This window comes from Pristis pectinata, chromosome 1 (assembly GCF_009764475.1).
Source record: "Pristis pectinata isolate sPriPec2 chromosome 1, sPriPec2.1.pri, whole genome shotgun sequence".
In the NCBI taxonomy this organism is placed as follows: domain Eukaryota; kingdom Metazoa; phylum Chordata; class Chondrichthyes; order Rhinopristiformes; family Pristidae; genus Pristis; species Pristis pectinata.
In genome coordinates, this window is record NC_067405.1 from 66000516 (window position 1) to 66020394 (window position 19879).

Sequence of the window (19879 nt, forward strand, 5' to 3'; positions counted from 1 at the left end):
GTAAGTGGGCCCGGCCCCCGATCCTACCACGGCGGCGGTAAACCTTCTTTGGCCCAACTCCGGGCCAAGTGCGCATATGCGGATGGGGAACCCCGGGCCAAGTGTGTATGTTCGGCTGGGGCCATGCGCAGCCGCGATCCCCAGCCCAAGTGTGCATGCGTGGACTCTGTTCCAAGTTACATACAAAATTGGGTTACGAACAGTCTCAAAAACAGAACTTGTTGGTAACACGGGGACTTCCTGTATTCCAATCAGTTCCATTCCCTCTCAATTATTTACTGTAACCTACTCTCTCTCACATATCCATCATCTTGGCACCACCCCCCCCCCCGCCGATTTTCCTGCCACCCAACTACACTACAGGTAGCCAGTTAGCCTGCCAATGTGTTTTCGGGATATGGGACGAAACTGGAAGTTTAAACACTCATAATGTAAGATAAGCCTTTTATGAGCCTTCTCCATTATGGACACAAGCACACACCAGATGCACATGCATGCACGCAGATGTGCATGCAGACATGGACTCTCATGCATGTGTGCAGCAGTTAACTAAACTTGCTGAGAAGGCATCTTGCAATTACCACATGGTTGTACTGATGAGAGGGACCAAGACCATTGCAGACAGTTCAGCCTTGCGTATTTCAGTAACCCAGCCACTTTGTTCCTCGTTGCTGAAATCAATGACATGGATTGAAAATGATAAACTCTACTTGCAGCTTAAGCAGAGATCTAGCATGTTGAGCCAACAAGTTCTGAGACATGGAAGCTGAGTCAGCACACAGATTGGCAGTTTCTAGAATGGCGTTGGGTAGAGGTTAGGAAAAGATCTCTATTCCATTGCCCAAAGTAAGGAAGATTACTATCCATGGATCAATACCAATGGTTGGATAGACTGTAGGAAAGCTGTGTATAGAAAGAAAGAAAGAGATTGGAAAAATAATCTCTCTTCCCAGATTCCCAAGCTTGGAAAACTGTACTTTGTGAGAATTTTTGTGGGGTATTGAGGGGGTGTTACAGTTAGCAAGCAGGGCTGTCTTGTGTGGTCTAACTGCTTCCTGCCAGCACCAGTCACTGGATTTGTACATAGGATGATGTACAATTTTAGGCATTGTACCTTTTGAATCAATTGGCCCAAGAAGAATTTACCTGATTTACCAAAATAATTATCCTGGCTATGCAGATTGCATTGAAGGGAAGTACTTGAAATATGGAAGATTAAGGTCTTATTTAATTGTACGTTTGAGGATTTTGTAGGGATGGAAGGAAACCTTTTCTACTTGTTGGGGAGTTCAGGATAAGGGATATGTAATAACATCAGAGCCAAAGCTTTCAAGTAGGAAATGCTTCCAGGGAAAGATGATAGAAGTGTGGAATTCACTCAAAATAAACTGTCCATGCTACTTTAGTTTTAAATCTCATGTCATTGAATTTTTCATGGTCTCAAATTATATGGAGGCATTGCAGTTTGATAGGAGTTGAGATAAAATCAGCAATAATCTCATCAAGTGACAGCTAAAGTTTTGAGGTCTGAATGACGTATTCATATTGCCGTATTTCACTATTGCTACTGTTAATCAGAAAGAATTGCTCTTCACATGACCCAAGGTTGTCAGTGCTTTCATGTGCTTAATTTTCCTGAACTATTTATGATAAATGTAATAACTCCATAAAATCGCAGTAGGATTTTGCATACCTATGGGGAGAGAGAGATATCTACCAGATTCTCTAAGTTGGCAAATCCTCACTTTTGGCACAAATTTGGTTGAGTTTTGATTCCATTGTTGTTGTTGGCCTTTAATTAGTTTGCTGAGGCAGTCCTTCTCATGTGCAATCCTGGTGCCTAGCTGGCTAGCACAAAATAGCATTAGAGAGCACAGTAGCTGACCATACACCTCCCATCTGCTGGTACCTACAGATCAAAATTTTCTGTCATCTTGCTTGGTCGGCAAACACCATCTGGAAATCTATTCATCTTCACCTGTACTCATCCCAGAGCAGTGATTTTTAAAGTAACAGTTGAGGGCAGATCAGCAAACAGAGCATCAGCCGGTCAAATGTGACTCAGTTACTTGTTGGACTCATTGGCTTCCTGTTTGAGAGAATTTAGATTGAACTTCCAAGGGCTAAAGTTGATGTACATATGTGGTAAAACAATATGTGCATGTTGCACAATATTTCAATCTTAGATTATGGGAGTCAAGTGATATGTAAATGGCTTCCTGAAGAAGAACCTACTGTAACAAAAGGTTCTGTCTATCTTGGTATAGCCAATTAACAGGATGAACACTGTTTGATCCATTTGTCTTTTTACACCAACAGGGCAAGGTGTAGTGTTGGAACGATCGCCATATAGTGATTATGTTTTTCTTGAAGCGATGTACAAGCAAGGCTACATCCGGAAGGAATGTAAGTAGCAACTTTTGCAAAAAAGTCTTTTCACTCCTTGTATTCAATTATTTCTGAGAAAAATGGCAACAAGAATTATTTTTATTGCCCTCTTTTCCTAAAGTTATTTATTACTGCAGGTCTATGATTCTGGAAGCACCTGTAACATTGCCCTTTGTGGGACTGGACATTGAGCATCAGGAGTTACCCTACCATGCCATGATGTTGATAGGACCCATTTATTATGCTTATGTATTAATATATGGATATTTGTTGTATTCCTCTGTATTAACCTCATCTCAGTTTGGCAGCATCACAGATCTGAAATTGTACTTTTTGATTTCCAGTCCATGTAAATGGTGTTCAGACACATGCTTCCAGTATTGTTCCTTGTGGAATGTCGCTTCTCACAATTTGCCAGTACAAACAACCCCTATTTATATAGAGTCTTGCTTTGAATTCTGTGAACCGCTCTGGCCTCTAAGTTACAATAAAGACAAGAGGCACAAGGTTGTTGCCAAAAGGATTATTGCATAATCTGATGCACTTGCCATTGAATGGAGGGATCTTTTTTGTCCTAAAGAGCCTTGTATTCCACTTCTCAATCAAGTAGCAAGTTGCCAACATTTATTGTCTTAAGCCTGAAGCAATTCTTTATTCACTGCTCTAAGTGTTGGTCTGTTTGCTCAACCAAGGGCTGGAAAAGGTGATCCTTCTTGGCTCTTTGGGTGACCAGCTGGATGGTCAGCCTGTCGTTTCACTTCCATGCAAGAGGCAGTCTTGATCTTTTGTCTAACTCTGTGAGGAAACTGTAGCCATGAGCTGGAGGGTGAAGAGTGGAGTAGTGTGCAGACTGCCTTTTACCCTACCATTCCACCTCTCATTGCTCCAGCCTGGGAGAAAACCACATTCAGGACGTTTACAGCAAAGGTATAAATTGCAGAAATTTGAGAGCTATACCCTCCACTCTCCAGCCTCCAACCTTGTGGAAAATAAATGGATGAAATAAATAAGATTTTGTGTCTTTTAATACCATACGCTGGTGGATCTGTTCAGATCTTGCATGTCAGATTACAACAGGATTGTTCAACTTGAACTAAGTATAATTTGTTTCCTACATGGTTAGATCATCTCCCTTGTCAGTCCTTGGATAGTTTCACTTAATGTTTTCAGGACCAAGCTGATTTTGGGAGCTTTATGATCTCCCCATTGCATTTTAAGTCAGTTATTTTCTGTAGTTGCCATTCTCTTCACCCTGATTTTGACATGCACTACAAGCTAGTGAATATGAAATCTACAAGGGTAATGTTAAAATTCTTAACAATATCTGTGACTAAATTTTAAGACTTTTAATTTTAAAATGCCAGTCATTTATATTTGGATAACAGATAAATCAGGCAGATTTCTGTCAAGCTTTTAAAAATTGACCATCATAATTGGTGCAGTGTTTTACAAGATTTTAATTTGAAGTTTGCTTTTCATTAGCCACTGATTTCCTTCAATTGTAGTCTCTATCAATTTTTGTGGGTTTTTTTCCCCCACCCTGGTTACTATGCTCATGCAGTGCCTGGTATTTTTTAGGTGTCAATCATTACAATGAAATAAAAGGGAACAGCATTTGTGAGTTCCTGCCTCCTCACCTGGTTATCTACCTGGATGTACCTGTTGAGGAAATAAAGAAGCGATTGAAGCAGCATGGAGAGGTAAGGCTTTTAAAACTTTCATTGCTGTTATTTTATTAGCACACAACAATTCCCCATAGTTTAGTGAACTTCCATTTTTTCCAATTTGGGTGCATTGCAATTGGATGAACAACGCTGTTCTTTTACATTGTTATAATGCAGAAGTTATTGGTTGAAGGATGCATTTCAGTGCAAATTAAGTCTGTGTATAACAGTACAGAAACTCAGAGGTGCTTTGAACACAAGAAAATAGGAGCAGGCCCTTCAAGCCTGGCCTGCCATTCAATGTGATCATGGCTGATCTATGCTGACCTCTTCTGTGCCACTTCTTAAAACCCTCAATTCCTCTATTTCAAATATTTATCTATCTCCCCCTTAAATATTTCTTTTGATCTGGCTTGGTGATTAAGGGATGTTGTGTGAGTAATTCCTAGAAATACAGGTGACCCCTGCATTATGGGGGGGTGTTCCTAGAAGACGGTCCATAATCATGATTTTCTGTAACACGAAACCATCTCATCTGCGCATGCGTCAAGAAATGAAAGATGGAAAAAAAATACATTTTGTATTTATTTATTTACTTTTATTTTCACACAAAATCTGTGAGAATGAATTTAATTACCTAGCTCAAATTTTTGGCTAGTGGTTTGTGTATTCCATAAGGGCGAATTTCCTTTACCTTTACTAAATAGCCCTTCACTAATGCAGCCTTACTTTAGGGGGCTCTAGATAGCCAGTGGCTGTTTCCCATGGTAGGGGTGTCTAAAAAGGAATAGGTTTAACCTGTGAGGAAGGAGGTTTAGAGGAGATCTAAGGAGTACATTTTTCACACAACAAGTAGTTGGTATCTGGAATGAGTTGCCGGAGGAAGTGGTGGAGACAGGAACAGTAACAACGTTTAAGAGGCATCTGGACACATACTTGAATGAGCAAGGCATAGAGGGATATGGAATTAATGCAGGCAAATGGGATTTGTGTAGGTAGGCATGATGGTCAGCATAGATGTGGTGGGCTGAAGGGTTGGTTTCTATGCTGTACGACTCTGACTCTATTTGATTGTCATTGTCATTAAAAAAAAGCTCTCCCTTGAACTCAACAACTTGTTTTTAGATAGCACCTTTTACATAGCAAACATTTCCAGGTGCTTCACAAATTTTGACTGAAATGTGACGCTGAGTTACATAAGGAGATATAAGGGCAGGTGACCAAAAAATTTGGTCAAAACAGCAGTTTTTAAGGAACCTCTTAAAGGAGTTAAGAACAATAGAAATGCAGAGGTTAATGGAGGTATCTCCAGAGCTTAGGGCCTTGGCAACTGACAGCATGCTCATCAGTGCTGGAGCAATTACGTTTGGGAGTGAACAAGAGGACAGAGATGGAGGAGGACAGATATCTCAGCATGATATGGGGCTGGAAGAGATTAGAGAAATGGTGGAGAGAGGTCTTGGAGGGGTTTGGAAATGTGGGGTTTTGGATTCCAGAGGGTAAAATGGAGAAGGCTGACCAGGTGCACGTTGGAACAGTCAGGTCTAATGGTAATTGTGTATAAATGATGGCGTCAGTAGCAGGTGAGCCAAGGTAGGGATGGAGGCAGTTGGAACTTGAGTCAAATATGAGCCCAAAGTCTTAGGAATATTGATGGACTCCACACTGCACACTTCATTTCTTGGTCTGCAGCCTTCAAGTATAAAGCAACCTCCCACCCAGGTCCCTTTTAAACATAATGAGAATCCTGCCTCCTTTAGGGAGTTCTGACCCCTACTACTTGAGTGATGATTGTTCCCTCTTGGCTTTCCTCTAATCATAGAATATAGAACACTACAGCACAGTACAGGCCCTTCGGCCCACAATGTTGTGCCGACATTTTATCCCGCTCTAAGATCTATCTAACCTTTCCCTCCCACATAGACACATGAATGATAGAGAAATGGGGAGCTATCTAAGAGTCTCTTAAATGTCCCTAATGTATCTGGCTCCACAACCTCTGCAGGCATTGCGTTCCACGCACCTACCACTCTCCGTGTAAAAAAAAACAACTTACTCCTGACATCCCCCATATACCTTCCTCCAATCACCTTAAAATGATGTCCCCTTGTGTTAGCCATTGTCACCCTGGGAAAAAGTCTCTGACTGTCCACTCGATCTATGCCTCTTATCATCTTGTACATCTCTATCAAGTCACCTCTCATCCTTCTCTCCGAAGAGAAAGGCCCTAGCTCACTCAACCTATCTTCATAAGACATGCTCTCCAATCCAGACAACATCCTGGTAAATCTCCTCTGCACCCTCTCTAAAGCTTCCACATCCTTCCTACAATGAGGTGACCAGAACTGAACACAATACTCCAAGTGTGGTCTAACCAGAGTTCTATAGAGCTGCAACATCATCCCGCGGCTCTTGAACTCAATACCCCGACTAATGAAGGCCAACACGCCATACACGTTCTTAACAATCCTATCGACCTGCATGGCATCCTTGAGGGATCTATGGATCTGGACCCCAAGATCCCTCTGTTCCTCCACAGTGCTAAGAGTCCTGCCATTAACCTTGTATTCTGCCTTCAAGTTCGATCTCCCAAAGTGTATCACTTTACACTTATCCAGGTTGAACTCTGTCTGCCACTTCTCAGCCCAGGTCTGCATTCTATCAATATCTTGTTGTAATCTACAGCAACCTTCTACACTTTCCACTACACCACCAACCTTTGTATCATCAGCAAACTTGTTAACCCACCCTTCCACATCCTCATCCAAGTCATTTATAAAACTCCTTCAAAACTATGTTCTCCTTAAAACTATGCCCTTTCTCCAGTACTGTGATATGGTGGTCCTGGGGAATGTTGATGTCTGTGTAGCATTTGACGCTATTTTCAAATGTTGTCAAGCGGCAGCATGTGAACCTGAACTAAGGATAAATCTTGTAGAGAATACTATATGTAATGTATGGGCCCAATGAGGTAAGTCATTGCTAGTTCCAGCTATTATTGGTTGGACAGTGATAAAACCAGCAAGTTTAGTTCTATTCATTTGGAAGAAGGCAGAGAGATATTAGAAGAGGGTGGTGTGATCAACCGTAAAATGTTGTGAGGAGGCTATATTGGAAGAGAAAAATCCATTTGAGTACATTTGCTAGGATGATACAGCTATTTACAAATCATCAGCACTACTACTGCAGCCAATAATCAAAATCTCTGTTACAAAATGTTTAGTTGTGCTGCTGAATGGTTTTCGCAGATGAGATTGGAGTAGAACAACATCTGCTGAAACTCACTATTAATGTTCACTGAAAATGTAAGTGACCTCACAGTGCAGGTTTGCTTTTATTGGAAGTTATAAATCAAAGAGTAACTCTGATGGAATGTACGCATTTGATCAAAAATGAGTGTTCCTAATATTGAAATTAAAAAGATGACCCATTGCAACATCACCCCACTTTTATTGGAATTAGTTTGCAGTTCAATGAGACAATGATCTGTGGTTAATAATGAGTTATTATTCCAGTAATATCCAACCCTGTGAAAGGTCTCTGAGGTCATCCTACTTTAAATAGTTGAGTTATCTGGAACAGTTGGGTAGTGTGGGTGTGGGGGAAAACCAGTTTTACCTGTTTTTTGTTTGCCTGAAACCTTTAAATTGCAGCCTGTCTTACACTGCAGCAGATTTAACATTTGACATACTGGTGCAGTGTGAATAGCACAATAACAACGGTATACACTATTCAAAAAAAGCTTCCACTGCTTTAGCACGGTTACTATGATTGCAAGATACACTGGGGTTACTGTTAGAAATAAAATGGTGTTGCATACAATGCTTATATAGGGAAAGACATCGTGGAAATATCAGAGAAGAATATGAGCAATGGAGTTTACTGAAAGCAAGATCAGTTTATCAAGTCCTGGAGAGAAATAAGGTGTACATTGATCTAGTGCCACATTTCCTGTCCTCCCAGAATCTTTTGATTTTATTTTACCAAAATTTAAGCATTGATGCAATTCTGTAAGGCAGATTAGTTTAGGGAGAGAGTTTCTCGGTGGTTCTGAAGGGATCCTAAGAAGGGCCATGTGAATACAAGCTCCTTTTGATTGCTTTTAGTGATCTCAGCTCCTGTGCCATGTAAAAGCAATTAAGTGAAGATTGAGGGTCTGCAGAGAGAGGAATTTAGGAATTTGCAAGAATTGGAATAAAAGGATTTTAGAAAAATGCTCAGCAAGTTCCAGGGACTTGAGCATCCTGTTTGGAAGTATTATTCAGCTGTGCCTTTCCCTGGAAGCAAACTCTGGCAATGAACATCATCCATAGGTTTCTGCATTTTCCAGTGATCTTCAGACGCAAGAAATCCTCATTCCTGCAGTCACCACCCTAGCACTTGAAGTACCTGAACATAGGCAAAAATAGACATAGAAGCAGTTAAGGCCTAAATTCTGGTCCTTCCTGTCCAACTTAACTTAATGACCTACCACATTAAGAAATTCCAGCTCTTGCCGTTCTTATCTAATTGTTTGAGAACAAAGTCAGAAGCTTTCTATAAATAGCCATGTTTCTAGCCATTTGCTTGCAGTGCTGCAGTTGCATCTATTTGTTAACGTCACTGATCCAGGAGGGATTACATCGGTAGCTCTGTTTAAGCAATATTTTAAAAACACAACAACTTAATCCTTCCTCCAAGAGAAAATTTAACTGCATTGCCTCTGTCTTGTGTCATATTCCTGTCGATGGTTCTTGGATGTGTTGATGCATTTCTCATTGTTATTTTAACTCCTTCAGTCTGGGTCTTGGCTGCCCAGTTACTGTAAACCTCTTTAATTGTACAATAGCTATGAGTTCCTCATTACTCACCTCAACCCCTTTCTGACATTGTACAAAAGCAAATTATGTTCACTCTACCCTCCCTTTAGTCTCAGCTTTATAATCCATCTTTATCTCAGTCCTTGTCCAGATACTTGCCTATCTTTCCTGAAATAGATTTCAATGGCTTTTTGTGCTATCTCCAACTTGTCTCTGGAATGCAGTAAGGCTCTCCATATGTTTTCCTCATTTATACAGTATCCTCAGTGACAGTGCTTAGAGATATCGAGTTGGTTCTTGTGTATACTAGGAATACACACCTCTACTTCCCTACAGTGTAGTAAAGATGCCACTAGAATTGTTGCAGTCCAGTTACCCCTGCCCTGACTGATTTTTGTCACTCTTCTTGGCTTATCTCGTTCACTTATCTGAACTCTCACTCTGGGTCCTCTATGTGTTCTAGTTAAGCTTTAAACTGTGTTCATCATCAGCATCACTTGTTTTGGTGTCTAAAACGTAATCACTTGTCTCCTCCATTGAATCATCCCCATCACTGCTAAAGTCCTTGTTCATACCTTTCTTTCCATGTCTATCCTGTGTAAACTCCAGCTCTCCTTGCACTCTGTATGAGTTTAACAACTTGCTGTTGGGTGCACCTTCAAAGGACTATCGACTAGATTGTCATTAGTTTTTGCTTGCAATCATTTTCCATTTTCAAAGCATTGAATTCAAAACTAACTCAGTCTATTGCCTCTATTACCTTATTATTTCTGCAGATTTCCATGTTGGGTGTCAAAGAGTTTTGGAGTCTTGACACTGACCTTTGGAATGCTCTCCATGTTGCTTCCTCTCTCCCTACTCAATGTCTACCTCTTTGACTATATTTGGGGCACTTTCCTAATCCCTGCTCACTGTTTATTTTCATCTCTGGAGTCTGTTAGAATGTTTTTCTTTGTCAAAGATGTAAAATTAAATGCATGTTATGTTATGTTTAGCTAATTATAGACCGCAGGATTGATTTGTGCAATCCAAACCATTTGCTGAAAACATTGTGAATGGCAAAGCCACTACAGTGAGTGAATCCAAATGTGACACATATATCAACCAGTTTTGTCTGTTGATGATTATTGGTAGGGAGATTGTAGGATTTTGAATGTGGTTTTCCTTGCATTGCTTGAATTTTTTTTTAGCTAGACTTTGTGGACCAAGAAGTGACGTATTGCAGGAAGTTTTGAATAGTTGCATCAGAATCTGTAATTTTACTTTATTGGTAGTTAGCTGAGGTATGTTTGAGAAGCTTCAGGAATAATAAAAGTTCTGAACACTTAATGAATTTCAATAAAATCTAGCATCTGCATTTAATATAGCAAAATGCGCCAAGGACCTTGAGAACAAAATCAATAAAAATATTTAACAACAAAAGGCCAAAGAGAAGAGTGAGACTGAGACTTGGAGGGGAATTTGACCAGATGGATACAGAAACAATGTTTCCCCCTGGCTGCTGTGTTTAGAACCAGAGTTCAGAGTCTCAAATTAAGGGATCATTAAGGACAGAGATGAGAAGAGATCTCTTTACCCAGAGGTGAAGAAATCTTTGGAATTCTCTAGCCACAAAAGCAGTAGAGGCTCATTGAGCATATTCAAGACCAAGACTCATAAATTCTTGGAAACTGAGTGACTCAAAGTACATGTGTATTGTGTGCAGTTTAGAGTATTGTGTGCAGTTCTGGTCACCTACCTACAGGAAAGATATCAATAAGCTTGAAAGAGTGCAGAGAAAATTTATAAGGATGTTGCCAAGACTTGAGGGCCTGAGTTATAGGGAAAGGTTGAATAGGTTAGGATTTTATTCCCTGAAGTTCAGGAGAATGATGGGAGATCTCATAGAGGTATACAAAATTATGAGGGGTTTAGATAGGTTGAATGCATGCAGGCTTTTTCCCCTAAGGTTGGGTGAGACTAGAACTAGAGGACATAGGTTCAGGGTGAAAGGTGAAATATTTAAGGGGAATCTGAAGGGAAACTTCTTCACTCAGAGGGTGGTGCGAGTGTGGAACAAGTTGCCAGTGGATGTGGTAGGTGCAGATTCAATTGTAATATTTAAGTGAAGTTTGCTTAGATACATGGATGAGAGGGGTTTGAAGGGTTCTGTGCAGGTAGATGGGACGAGGCAGAAGATCCTGTTTCTGTGCTGTAGTACTCTATGACTTTATGTGCTTAGTACAGGAAAGTGGTGCTAAGGTAAAATAACGGCCATGATCATATTGACTGCATGAGCAGGCTCAAGAGTCAGGGGGCTTATTCCTGTCTTGATTTCTTATGTTCCTATGAACTGCATAGCTTAGGTTGAACCTTTGGCTGTCATTGAGTAAGGGTGGTTCCTCCAGATGGAGAAGAAAATGGGGTAGCCAATTTTGGTAAAGGGTGCAGGTATGTGGAGGAGAGAGGGATTGTCAAGGACACTGTAAGGAATGGTGTTTGTAACTTTGAAAAGAGCTGTTTCAGTATTAAAATGGGGCTAGTTGTGGGACCGATGTTTGGAGGTAATCTGTCAAGTTTAATCTTTTGGCCTGATTTTATATAAAAAAAACTAAATTCTTTGGCAGCATAGGTAAACATCATACTCATTTGCCTGTGATTATACTTGATATAGTAAGCACTTTGGTTTTATTGAAGAGCCTACCAAGCTGCTTTTTTTTTGCCCCACAAATTGCATAAATGCTCTGTTTCCCAACTCAGTGGCAACAAAAGGCAATTTTTTTCCTGGCATGTCATCAGCCTAAGTACCCAAGCCATCTTCTGTGTGAGTAATGGAAGATGATTGATCAGTACACATTTTCCCATTGGTTAAGAGTTGGAATGTACAATTCACTCTGAGTGGTTGAGTTGCAGTTGTACTGAAAGGGGGTTACTAATCAATATTTTCTATATTCCCATGTCAGTCAACCCACTTAGCCCCACTACAAGCTTAACACTTGTCTAATCCCCATGCCAGATGTGTTTTCCTTGGAGTAGATGAGGTGGAGGGGAGACTTCATAGAGGTTTACAAAATTCTTAAATAACAAGCTTGTCTCCATAGTTGAGATGCCTGAAACCAGAAGTGAGGAGCAAGAGGTTTAGAGGGCATCTGAGTGACTTAGCGGGATTTTTTTTCACCCAGAGGGTAGTTGCAATCTGAAATGCACTGTCTGAGGGGGTGATGGAGGTAGAGGCTCTCACAACATTTAAAAAGCACCTGAATTGCTAAGGCCTTATAGACTATGGACCAAGTACTGATAAATGGGATTAGTATAGATGGGTATTTGGGAGGGCTGGAAGGGCCTTGTTTCTGTGCTGTATGACACAGAATTCTCAGTATTTAAAGTGTTTTAAAAATACTATCAAATGGAAGGATAAATGCTGTTGTTTATGACAAATCCTTTACAATAGTGGAACTTGTCTTCACCTTGATCAGGGTGCAACTTCCTATTCGTCCTTCCTCCTTTCATCAGCAGAGCTAAGAAAGGAACAGGGGCAGGATACCAACATTATAAATGTTCCCAGTTAGGAAGGTACAGGATGTCAGTATGACAGAGCAAAGGAGTTTGGTTTCCTCCGGAAGGTTATAGCAGAGAGGAAGTACAGTAGACACATCCACCTCTTTTAATGGCTTATTTCAGTGTAGCTTTGACAGAAGGTATGGTATATTTCTAAAAATAAAAATCTGAAATCAGCTTGTTTTCTTTTTGAATTGGCCACTGGATGAACAATGAGAAAATGAAAGGAATCTTGAGAGTCACCTGATGGATTGGTTTTTACTACTCCCTTCCCACCCACCAATCTCTCTCACTGAAGGTGGCACTTCCTCATGGTGCATTCTCGGTGGCTCTCTGGTGAGGACTGACTGGACCAGCCCCAGGGGACAGTGTGTTCGTGAAGCTCCATCAGTAACAATTCTGATCATTCTTCATTCCTGCTAACCTCTTATTATTTCTATCTTAACTAGTTTTTGTTAAGTCCAGTGATTGGTTATAGAATCATAGCATTGGCCCATCAAGTCTGCATTGACCATCAACCACCCATTTTACCCTAATCGTATGTTACCCCCACTTTTTTATTCTCCCCTATTCTCTTCAGCTTCCCCCCCCCCAAGATTCTACCACTCACTTACACACTAGGGGTAATTTACAGTGGCCAATTAACCTAACAATCTACATGTCTTTGGGTTGTGGGAGAAAACCCAGACAGTCACAGAGAGAATGTACAAATCCGCACAAGAGAGTAGCTAAGGTTGGGATTGAACCCAGGTCTCTGGCACTGTGAGACGGTGGCTCTACCAACTGCTCCACTGCGCTGCCCAAGATGGTTGCCTTGTGTATGCCTGTTTATCTGTGGGAAAAGTATTCAATGTAAATGGAGCTGTGTTATTTGGAAATACTATACTGATTGACTACTTTGTTTTCTATTTAAATCATAAAAGAGTACATTTTTCCTCAGTAAATATTTATTAGCTATGTACTAAATTAGGATTGTTGGAATAAGAAAATGTCATTATCCCCATGGCTGCTCTGTGACGTGTAGAATCAGTGGTAGAATCTGGCAGGGGGAGGGGGAGATGAGAATGTGGGAAAAATGGGGTTAATGTAAATGGGTTGGCATGGACTAGGTGGGCTGAAGGGCCTGTTTCCATGTTGTATCTCTATAATGCCATTAACCTGCAATTGCTCTACCTCCCTTAACTCACTGTTAGGATATAAGATAAACGATTGACTTCATGTCAGTTTCCATTGTGGAGGAGTTTCAAACTTCTACTACTGGTCACCTGCAGAAATGTTGCCCAATTATATTACTAAAATCCTTGGGTCTCAGTTTGGATTATACTCCCTTGTATCTCTGACAATAAGATATGATATTCTCCTGATATGGGCTGAAAAATAAATGTTTTAGTTAAATGGCGAAGAGCCTGTGTTCACTGTTTGGAATGCAGTTACTAAGGCAATAATTCTGCTGGGATTATCAGAGGTAAGTGGACAAAGATGTATAAATTGAAGCTGTTTTTTGTTTCAGAAATTAATGTTGAGTCTTCATAGACAACACATCTTGGCAATGGGGTTGACTCAACTGATGGAGACAATTATGTTGAAAAAGGATTAATTGCGTAAATAAAATCAGAAAATGCTGGAAAAAACCAGCAGGTCAGGCAGTAGCTATGGAGAGTGAAACACTTGGCATTTCAGCTAAGGGGCCCTTCATCAGAACTGAGAAAGAGAAACACAGGGAACGTCAGGGAGGGTGATGGGTGGAACAAAAGGAATATCTGTAATAGGGTGAAATAATTTGGCAGTTAAGGAGGGGTTAAGCTGCATTAACTGTTACCCAGTCCTGAAACAGAAAGAAAGAGCGAGGTATCTCAGTGTTGGTGAATTCTACATTGAGTCTGGAAGGCTGCAACATGCCCAGACAAAAGATGAAGTGTTGTTCTTCGGGCCTTGTTGTCACAGTGGAGGGGGCCACAGGCAGGGCAATCGGAGTGGGATGGAGAATTAAAAGGACAAAGTCAAAAGGTCAGAGTCACTCCTTCAGGTTGAGGGCAGGATTAATTGCTGCTTGCTCTTCATTGGAAGCTAGATACCCTCCAGTCCCATTGATGTAGTTCTGTTGGTAGCTGCTTGAATATTTATTTCATTGAAGACCCTTGGTCCTGATGTCCAGGAACTGCAACCTCAATGTAAAAGTGCTGAATTGCATAATAATGCTGTTGGTTCATGGCTAGGTTGAATGATATCAGGAACATAGGTATAAGCAAAGCAGTGTTAAAGATGTAAACCTTTGTTGTCAGAAACTCTCCCAAGAGACCTTCATGTTGCAAGGTTGTGAAGGAGTTATACAGTCAGAGGAAGTTTGGTGAAAAAGATGGGATTTCTGGCGGGAAGATAAATAGAAGTAGAGAGGATTTATGGGTGTTTCCAGGGTTTCAAGCAGTGACAGCAGAAAATGTGGCTGCCACTGGCAGGGCTATGCAAGTCAAATAAAGGGACCTGAATTCAAGAAGTATGAAGTTCCGGAGGTTGCAGAAGAACGAATGAAGCTATGCATATATCTGAACAAATGAGAATTTTAAAACTGAGTCTTGGCTGGACAATGTCAATGGGAATAAAAGTGAGCAAGACTTACTGTAAGTTGATTCCTAACTCCAGGACTTGTGTCTAATTTTGGTCTACATTCCACTTCGGTGTTTGAGATACTACAGTCTTAACTTAATTGCGTGAATTGTTGGGCAGCGTTCTGCTACCTGTCCTTGTTATTTAAGTAGATGCAATGTTTTCTGTGGAACTGTTTGAAAAGGAGCATTCTGATGTCCTGACCAATATTCACCACTCACTGAACGTCACCAGAAGAGCAGCAGTGGTTTGTTTCTTTGCTAGTTCTTGAAGATCAATTGAAATTGCATTGAAAAGATGGTTGAATAAAGTTTGTTTCCTGCCAATCTATTGATTTCATCTTTCAATGAACTCTGCAAAAATTATAGTTTAAAAAGATTATTATCCTTGTAGCTGTGATCTTCATTTGCATCTCAGTGAACTGTCTTTTCCCATGCAGACCTATGAACAGAATGTTTCCACTGCTTATCTGCAAAGCATTGAGGATGTGTACAAAAAGTCTTTCCTTCCAGAGCTCCGGTAAGTGTACTGCAACCCTATATTGATTTTGGGTTTTCAATGCAAAAGGTTGATGAATTTTCAGCAAATCTGGTGTTGCAGCACAACAGACTTTATAATTTATAGCATAAATGGGCTGAATGGCCTATGGTGGTGTTTATGCTCCAAAAATCTTTCCTCCCTCTCTATCTAACCCATCAAGATGTCCCTCCTTTTTTTTCTCTCCCTCAGTTGCTGATCTAGCTCACCTTTGGATTCAAATATGCTTTTTAGTTTCAATGACACCATGTGAAAATGAGTTCCTAAACTGGTTTCTCCTGACTTTCCCATTGGAAATGTTCCTACATTTCTGATCTTTTTTTTCATTTGTCCTTTTCAGTCTTTCATAATCTTGAAGATTGTTATTAATGCATCTTTTAATAATTTCCTTTCTACTGAAAGTTGTGTCAACCTATTTAATCTTTTCTGATAATTATAAGCTCTCAGTTTGAGTATTATTCAAGTAAATCACTTTTGCGACTACTTTGTGTAACGTGAAGACCAAGTGACTGTCCGCGGTGTTCCAAGAGTGACCTAATGAATGTTCTCTGCAAATTTACATAACTTCCCTGCTATTCAACTCAACCCCTCCACAAAGGAACCCTAATGCTTTTATGTTTATAAATGGACTCTCTGATTTGTGTGTTTGAACTCTGTATCCCTCTAGCTCATTTGGCTACATATTATGACCTTGTATTTTCCACTAAAATGTTACGTATTTATATGTATTGAAGTTCTTTTCTAATTAAAAATCCATTTTGCAGGTTTGTTAATATTGCACACCTCTGCATTAACCATCTATCCCTGCAAGACTTAAAATTTGGTGTTACCCGCAAGCTTCCAGAAATAGAAGTAAATTTGAATCCATGTGGTGTATATAAATTGTACTTAACAGTCGTGCACTAGCACCAATCTTTGTGGAACATCAGTTCCCACTGTTTTTGAGGTTGAGCAATAATCTTCTGTTTTCAACTTTGTAGCCATCTTGGTATCCATTCTACTTAATCCATGACTCTATGTTGTGACAATCATGGATCTACTATACAATATCTTATCAAAGGCGTTCTTTCTCAGTGCTCCATCCAAAAAAATTAGCTGTGTTCCTGATTGTAATTGTGTAGTGAACAGGCTTGAATTTAAAGCTTGGTATTTCCGTACAAAGTGAAGAAACTATTTTCCACCTTACCCACCCCCCAGACCCTGTCCTGCCACCTTCCAACTCCCTCAGGTTTCAATACACATACAACAACAGTTAACTTTCCTGCCTTTTCAACACTGTAACTGCACCCAAAACTTCTCTTGAATTAATTTAGAATTTTGATCCTTTCAAATCTTTCCTAATTTGCCAGTGTTGATGGGTGGTGATTTTAAATTGTTACAAATTTTGCGTAATGAATCTGCAAGCTGAGCTTTCCAGATGTAGAGCCCATTAAGATAGCATTTGATTGTGTTTGTTTTTGTGACATTTAAGCAAAATGTCAAGCGGAATACTTTACAGAAATCTGCTCCTGTAGCAAAACTAAGAAAGCCAGACACTGATGCTTTTGTTCTGGAAAAAATGACGAGGGTTTTAAAAATGGCAACAGTGATGATCCTGTACTCCATGTGCATTGCTGAGAGTCTGCATTTCTGTTTGAAGGCCTGTTTTAAATAAAATCCCACGACTGACATTTACAAAAAAAATTGGCTCGTGTATGCGTAATCCTTAACATATTGAATGATTGTGCATATAAGTTGCCATTTAAGCAATGTTTATTTGCACATTTTGCCAAAGCAGCTTCCTTATGAAATAAATTTTTTGTTTAACCAGTTTTCCAAATGTTCTTTTTATCCTGTATCAGTCTCTTGTTATGAGATTGTTGCCATATGGTATTCCTATACTGCACCTCTACCCTGCAGCAATCAAGTAATTAGCACTTGATTCATTTTGGATGTTTGCCATCAAGAACTTTCACAGAACTTTACATTAATAAGTTGCAATAATAAAACAGATTCAACGCGAAAGAATAACACTACAGTAAAACACCAATAATCTGCTTTCCCATAGTTCAGAATCCTGACGGATCGGTATCTGGTTCACTGGAGAACCGGCGCCTGGACTGGACATGCAGGGGCCCCTGTCCCCAGTGCCTGCTCTGGATGCACCTGGTTCACTGGAAAATTCATTAAACTGCTGCGTATCAGCCAAAAAAAAAGTGAATAACAGTATGTTTTTAACCGAAGTAATATCCAATAGTCCGGAAAATCTGCCAATGGCCATTTGAAGAGGAGTGAAAGAAAGGTGGGGGCCAAAGGAATGGCTCCTTTTTGGAAATAAGTATCACTTACAGGTCTGGCAGTTTCTCACTATGATCATGTAAGATGCTTCATCTGCAGAAACTGCTAATATGTTGCTAATGGACTTATTTCTTTTGAAAAGTCTCTAAAACACAAAGTCCACAGTATAACTATTCTAGGTCTAACAGTAATAACTTTGTTTTGCAGTGAGACATCTAATGTTTTGCAGTATGAAGCAATAGAGCTTCCTGGTGAAGAACAGGTAAGAATAATTACATTTATAGTTAAACTTCCCTGCTAAAGCTTTAAACCACCTTTCTTGTTCCTTTGCTTTCTTCAACGAAAAGTTTCCCAACCTGTTCTTTTTGAGTGGAATATGCTTGAGTCAAAAATGGACAAAAAGAGGATTGCATCTACAACAGTATTTACAACTATAGCCCAGGCCTCTTTCCACCATCTTGCTATAGTCATGGATGCTTCTTGAATCTCTTCCTTTCCCTTGTGCTTCCTGATACTATTCTCTTCTTACAGGTTTTTTTTGAAATTAGGCACAATGATTTGATTAAGTAGCCTAGTGAAATGTGAATGCCTCACTGAATTGTTCTTTGTTCCACCCACTTGCCTCATCAAGGGCAACCCCCTGTCTCACTGATCAGTTCTTCCCCTGAATGATCCATGATCTACAAAGTTGAATCATAGGCATGGCTTATTGCAGTTTTGCACTCAGCTTTGAATCTCTGCATCTAGTTTGTTTTTCCTAACACTTTATCAGGCTTACCTGATTTGAAAAAGATTAAACTTCACCTTGCAACAGCCAAGGAATTTCTTCTGTCCATTTTGAAAACAGAATGCTTCTTTAGTATTGGCTAGAAAGTGATTGTTTATATGGTTGCTGTAAGCACCTTGGAGGGGGATATTCTTGGGATATTACTAGGTGCCTTATACTTCATGTTAGAAGACATGTTAGTTGGCTGCGAGGAACCATTGTGTCTGACTTAATATAAAATTAAATGCCTGCTTAAAGGGAAATCTCTGTATCAAGTTCCTCTTCAGAGGAACTCTTCATCTTGAGTTTTGTTTTCAACTGTGAACTACGCTGCATTTAATCCTTGATTTTAAAAAGAATTATGAACAAAAGGCATTTGTTTCTGAAACTGTAAACAAAAAAAAAGTACCATATCTATTTGATCACTATTTGGGCCAACTTGTTGTAACTGCTTACCATTTGACACATAAATGTAGACCAAAAATCATCTGTTATTTGCATCAGTGTGCTTTTATGTTTCTTATGTACCTGTGCTAAAATATAACATACAAAATAATTCCATTGCATTTGAAAATATGAACTTTTGCTTGTAAATTTTTATTTTAAAAAAATAGAAGCAGCATTCTACATGGGGAAAATGGTCATTATGTGGGAAAAGGAGCAGGTACCTTTGGTTGACAGACGTAACGGGTATTTGAAGGGCAGTGTGGTTATTTGAAAGGTTAATGCAGGTGGTTTGATAAGACAATTTTATTCTGCTCACTGTCAAAAATAGGCTATCAGACTCCCATTTTTCTTATCATCCCATGTTAATATTTTGATTGAGATGCCATTATTTCAAATGCAAAAGCAAATAATTTCACTTCCCTCTTTGACCTGTCAGTAGTAATTGTCAATACAGACTATGCAAACAGTTATTTCCACATTATCTGAAAGCATAGGTTGTTCTTTCTCTGGCAATGTTTGGTAAAGAAAGTTGTAACGATGTCAGGCACTGATAAAATGGTCAGAATAGCTTTAATTCTATGTGCTTTCAATTCTGTACATTGCCCCATCTATAAATACAACAAGCCAATTTATTCTAATTTGTAAGCATTGTATTGTTATTTACAACGTCAAGAGTGACCAGTGAATGTCCCAAATATTCTTCAGTAAAAAAAATCATTGCAGCTATTTGTAAGTTATTGAACTCGAATAACTATTCGTGATACTAAGTATCAGTTCGAATGATTTTGAATCAACTAATGAAAATGAAAATTAATGCTACTCATAGTAATCGATAAAGATTTTGGAGGGCAGAGAGGAAA

General features: G+C 39.6%; 1 protein-coding gene across 1 annotated transcript in view; it reads left to right on the top strand.

Moving 5' to 3' along the window:
* Positions 1-19879, top strand: part of ndufa10 (NADH:ubiquinone oxidoreductase subunit A10) — a 57099-nt gene that overhangs the window by 12871 nt on the left and 24349 nt on the right. The window contains exons 4-7 of the mRNA XM_052016406.1: positions 2320-2406; positions 3967-4088; positions 15432-15511; positions 18014-18068. Of these exons, the coding sequence (XP_051872366.1) occupies positions 2320-2406; positions 3967-4088; positions 15432-15511; positions 18014-18068 (344 nt within the window). The remainder of the gene's footprint in view (positions 1-2319; positions 2407-3966; positions 4089-15431; positions 15512-18013; positions 18069-19879) is intronic.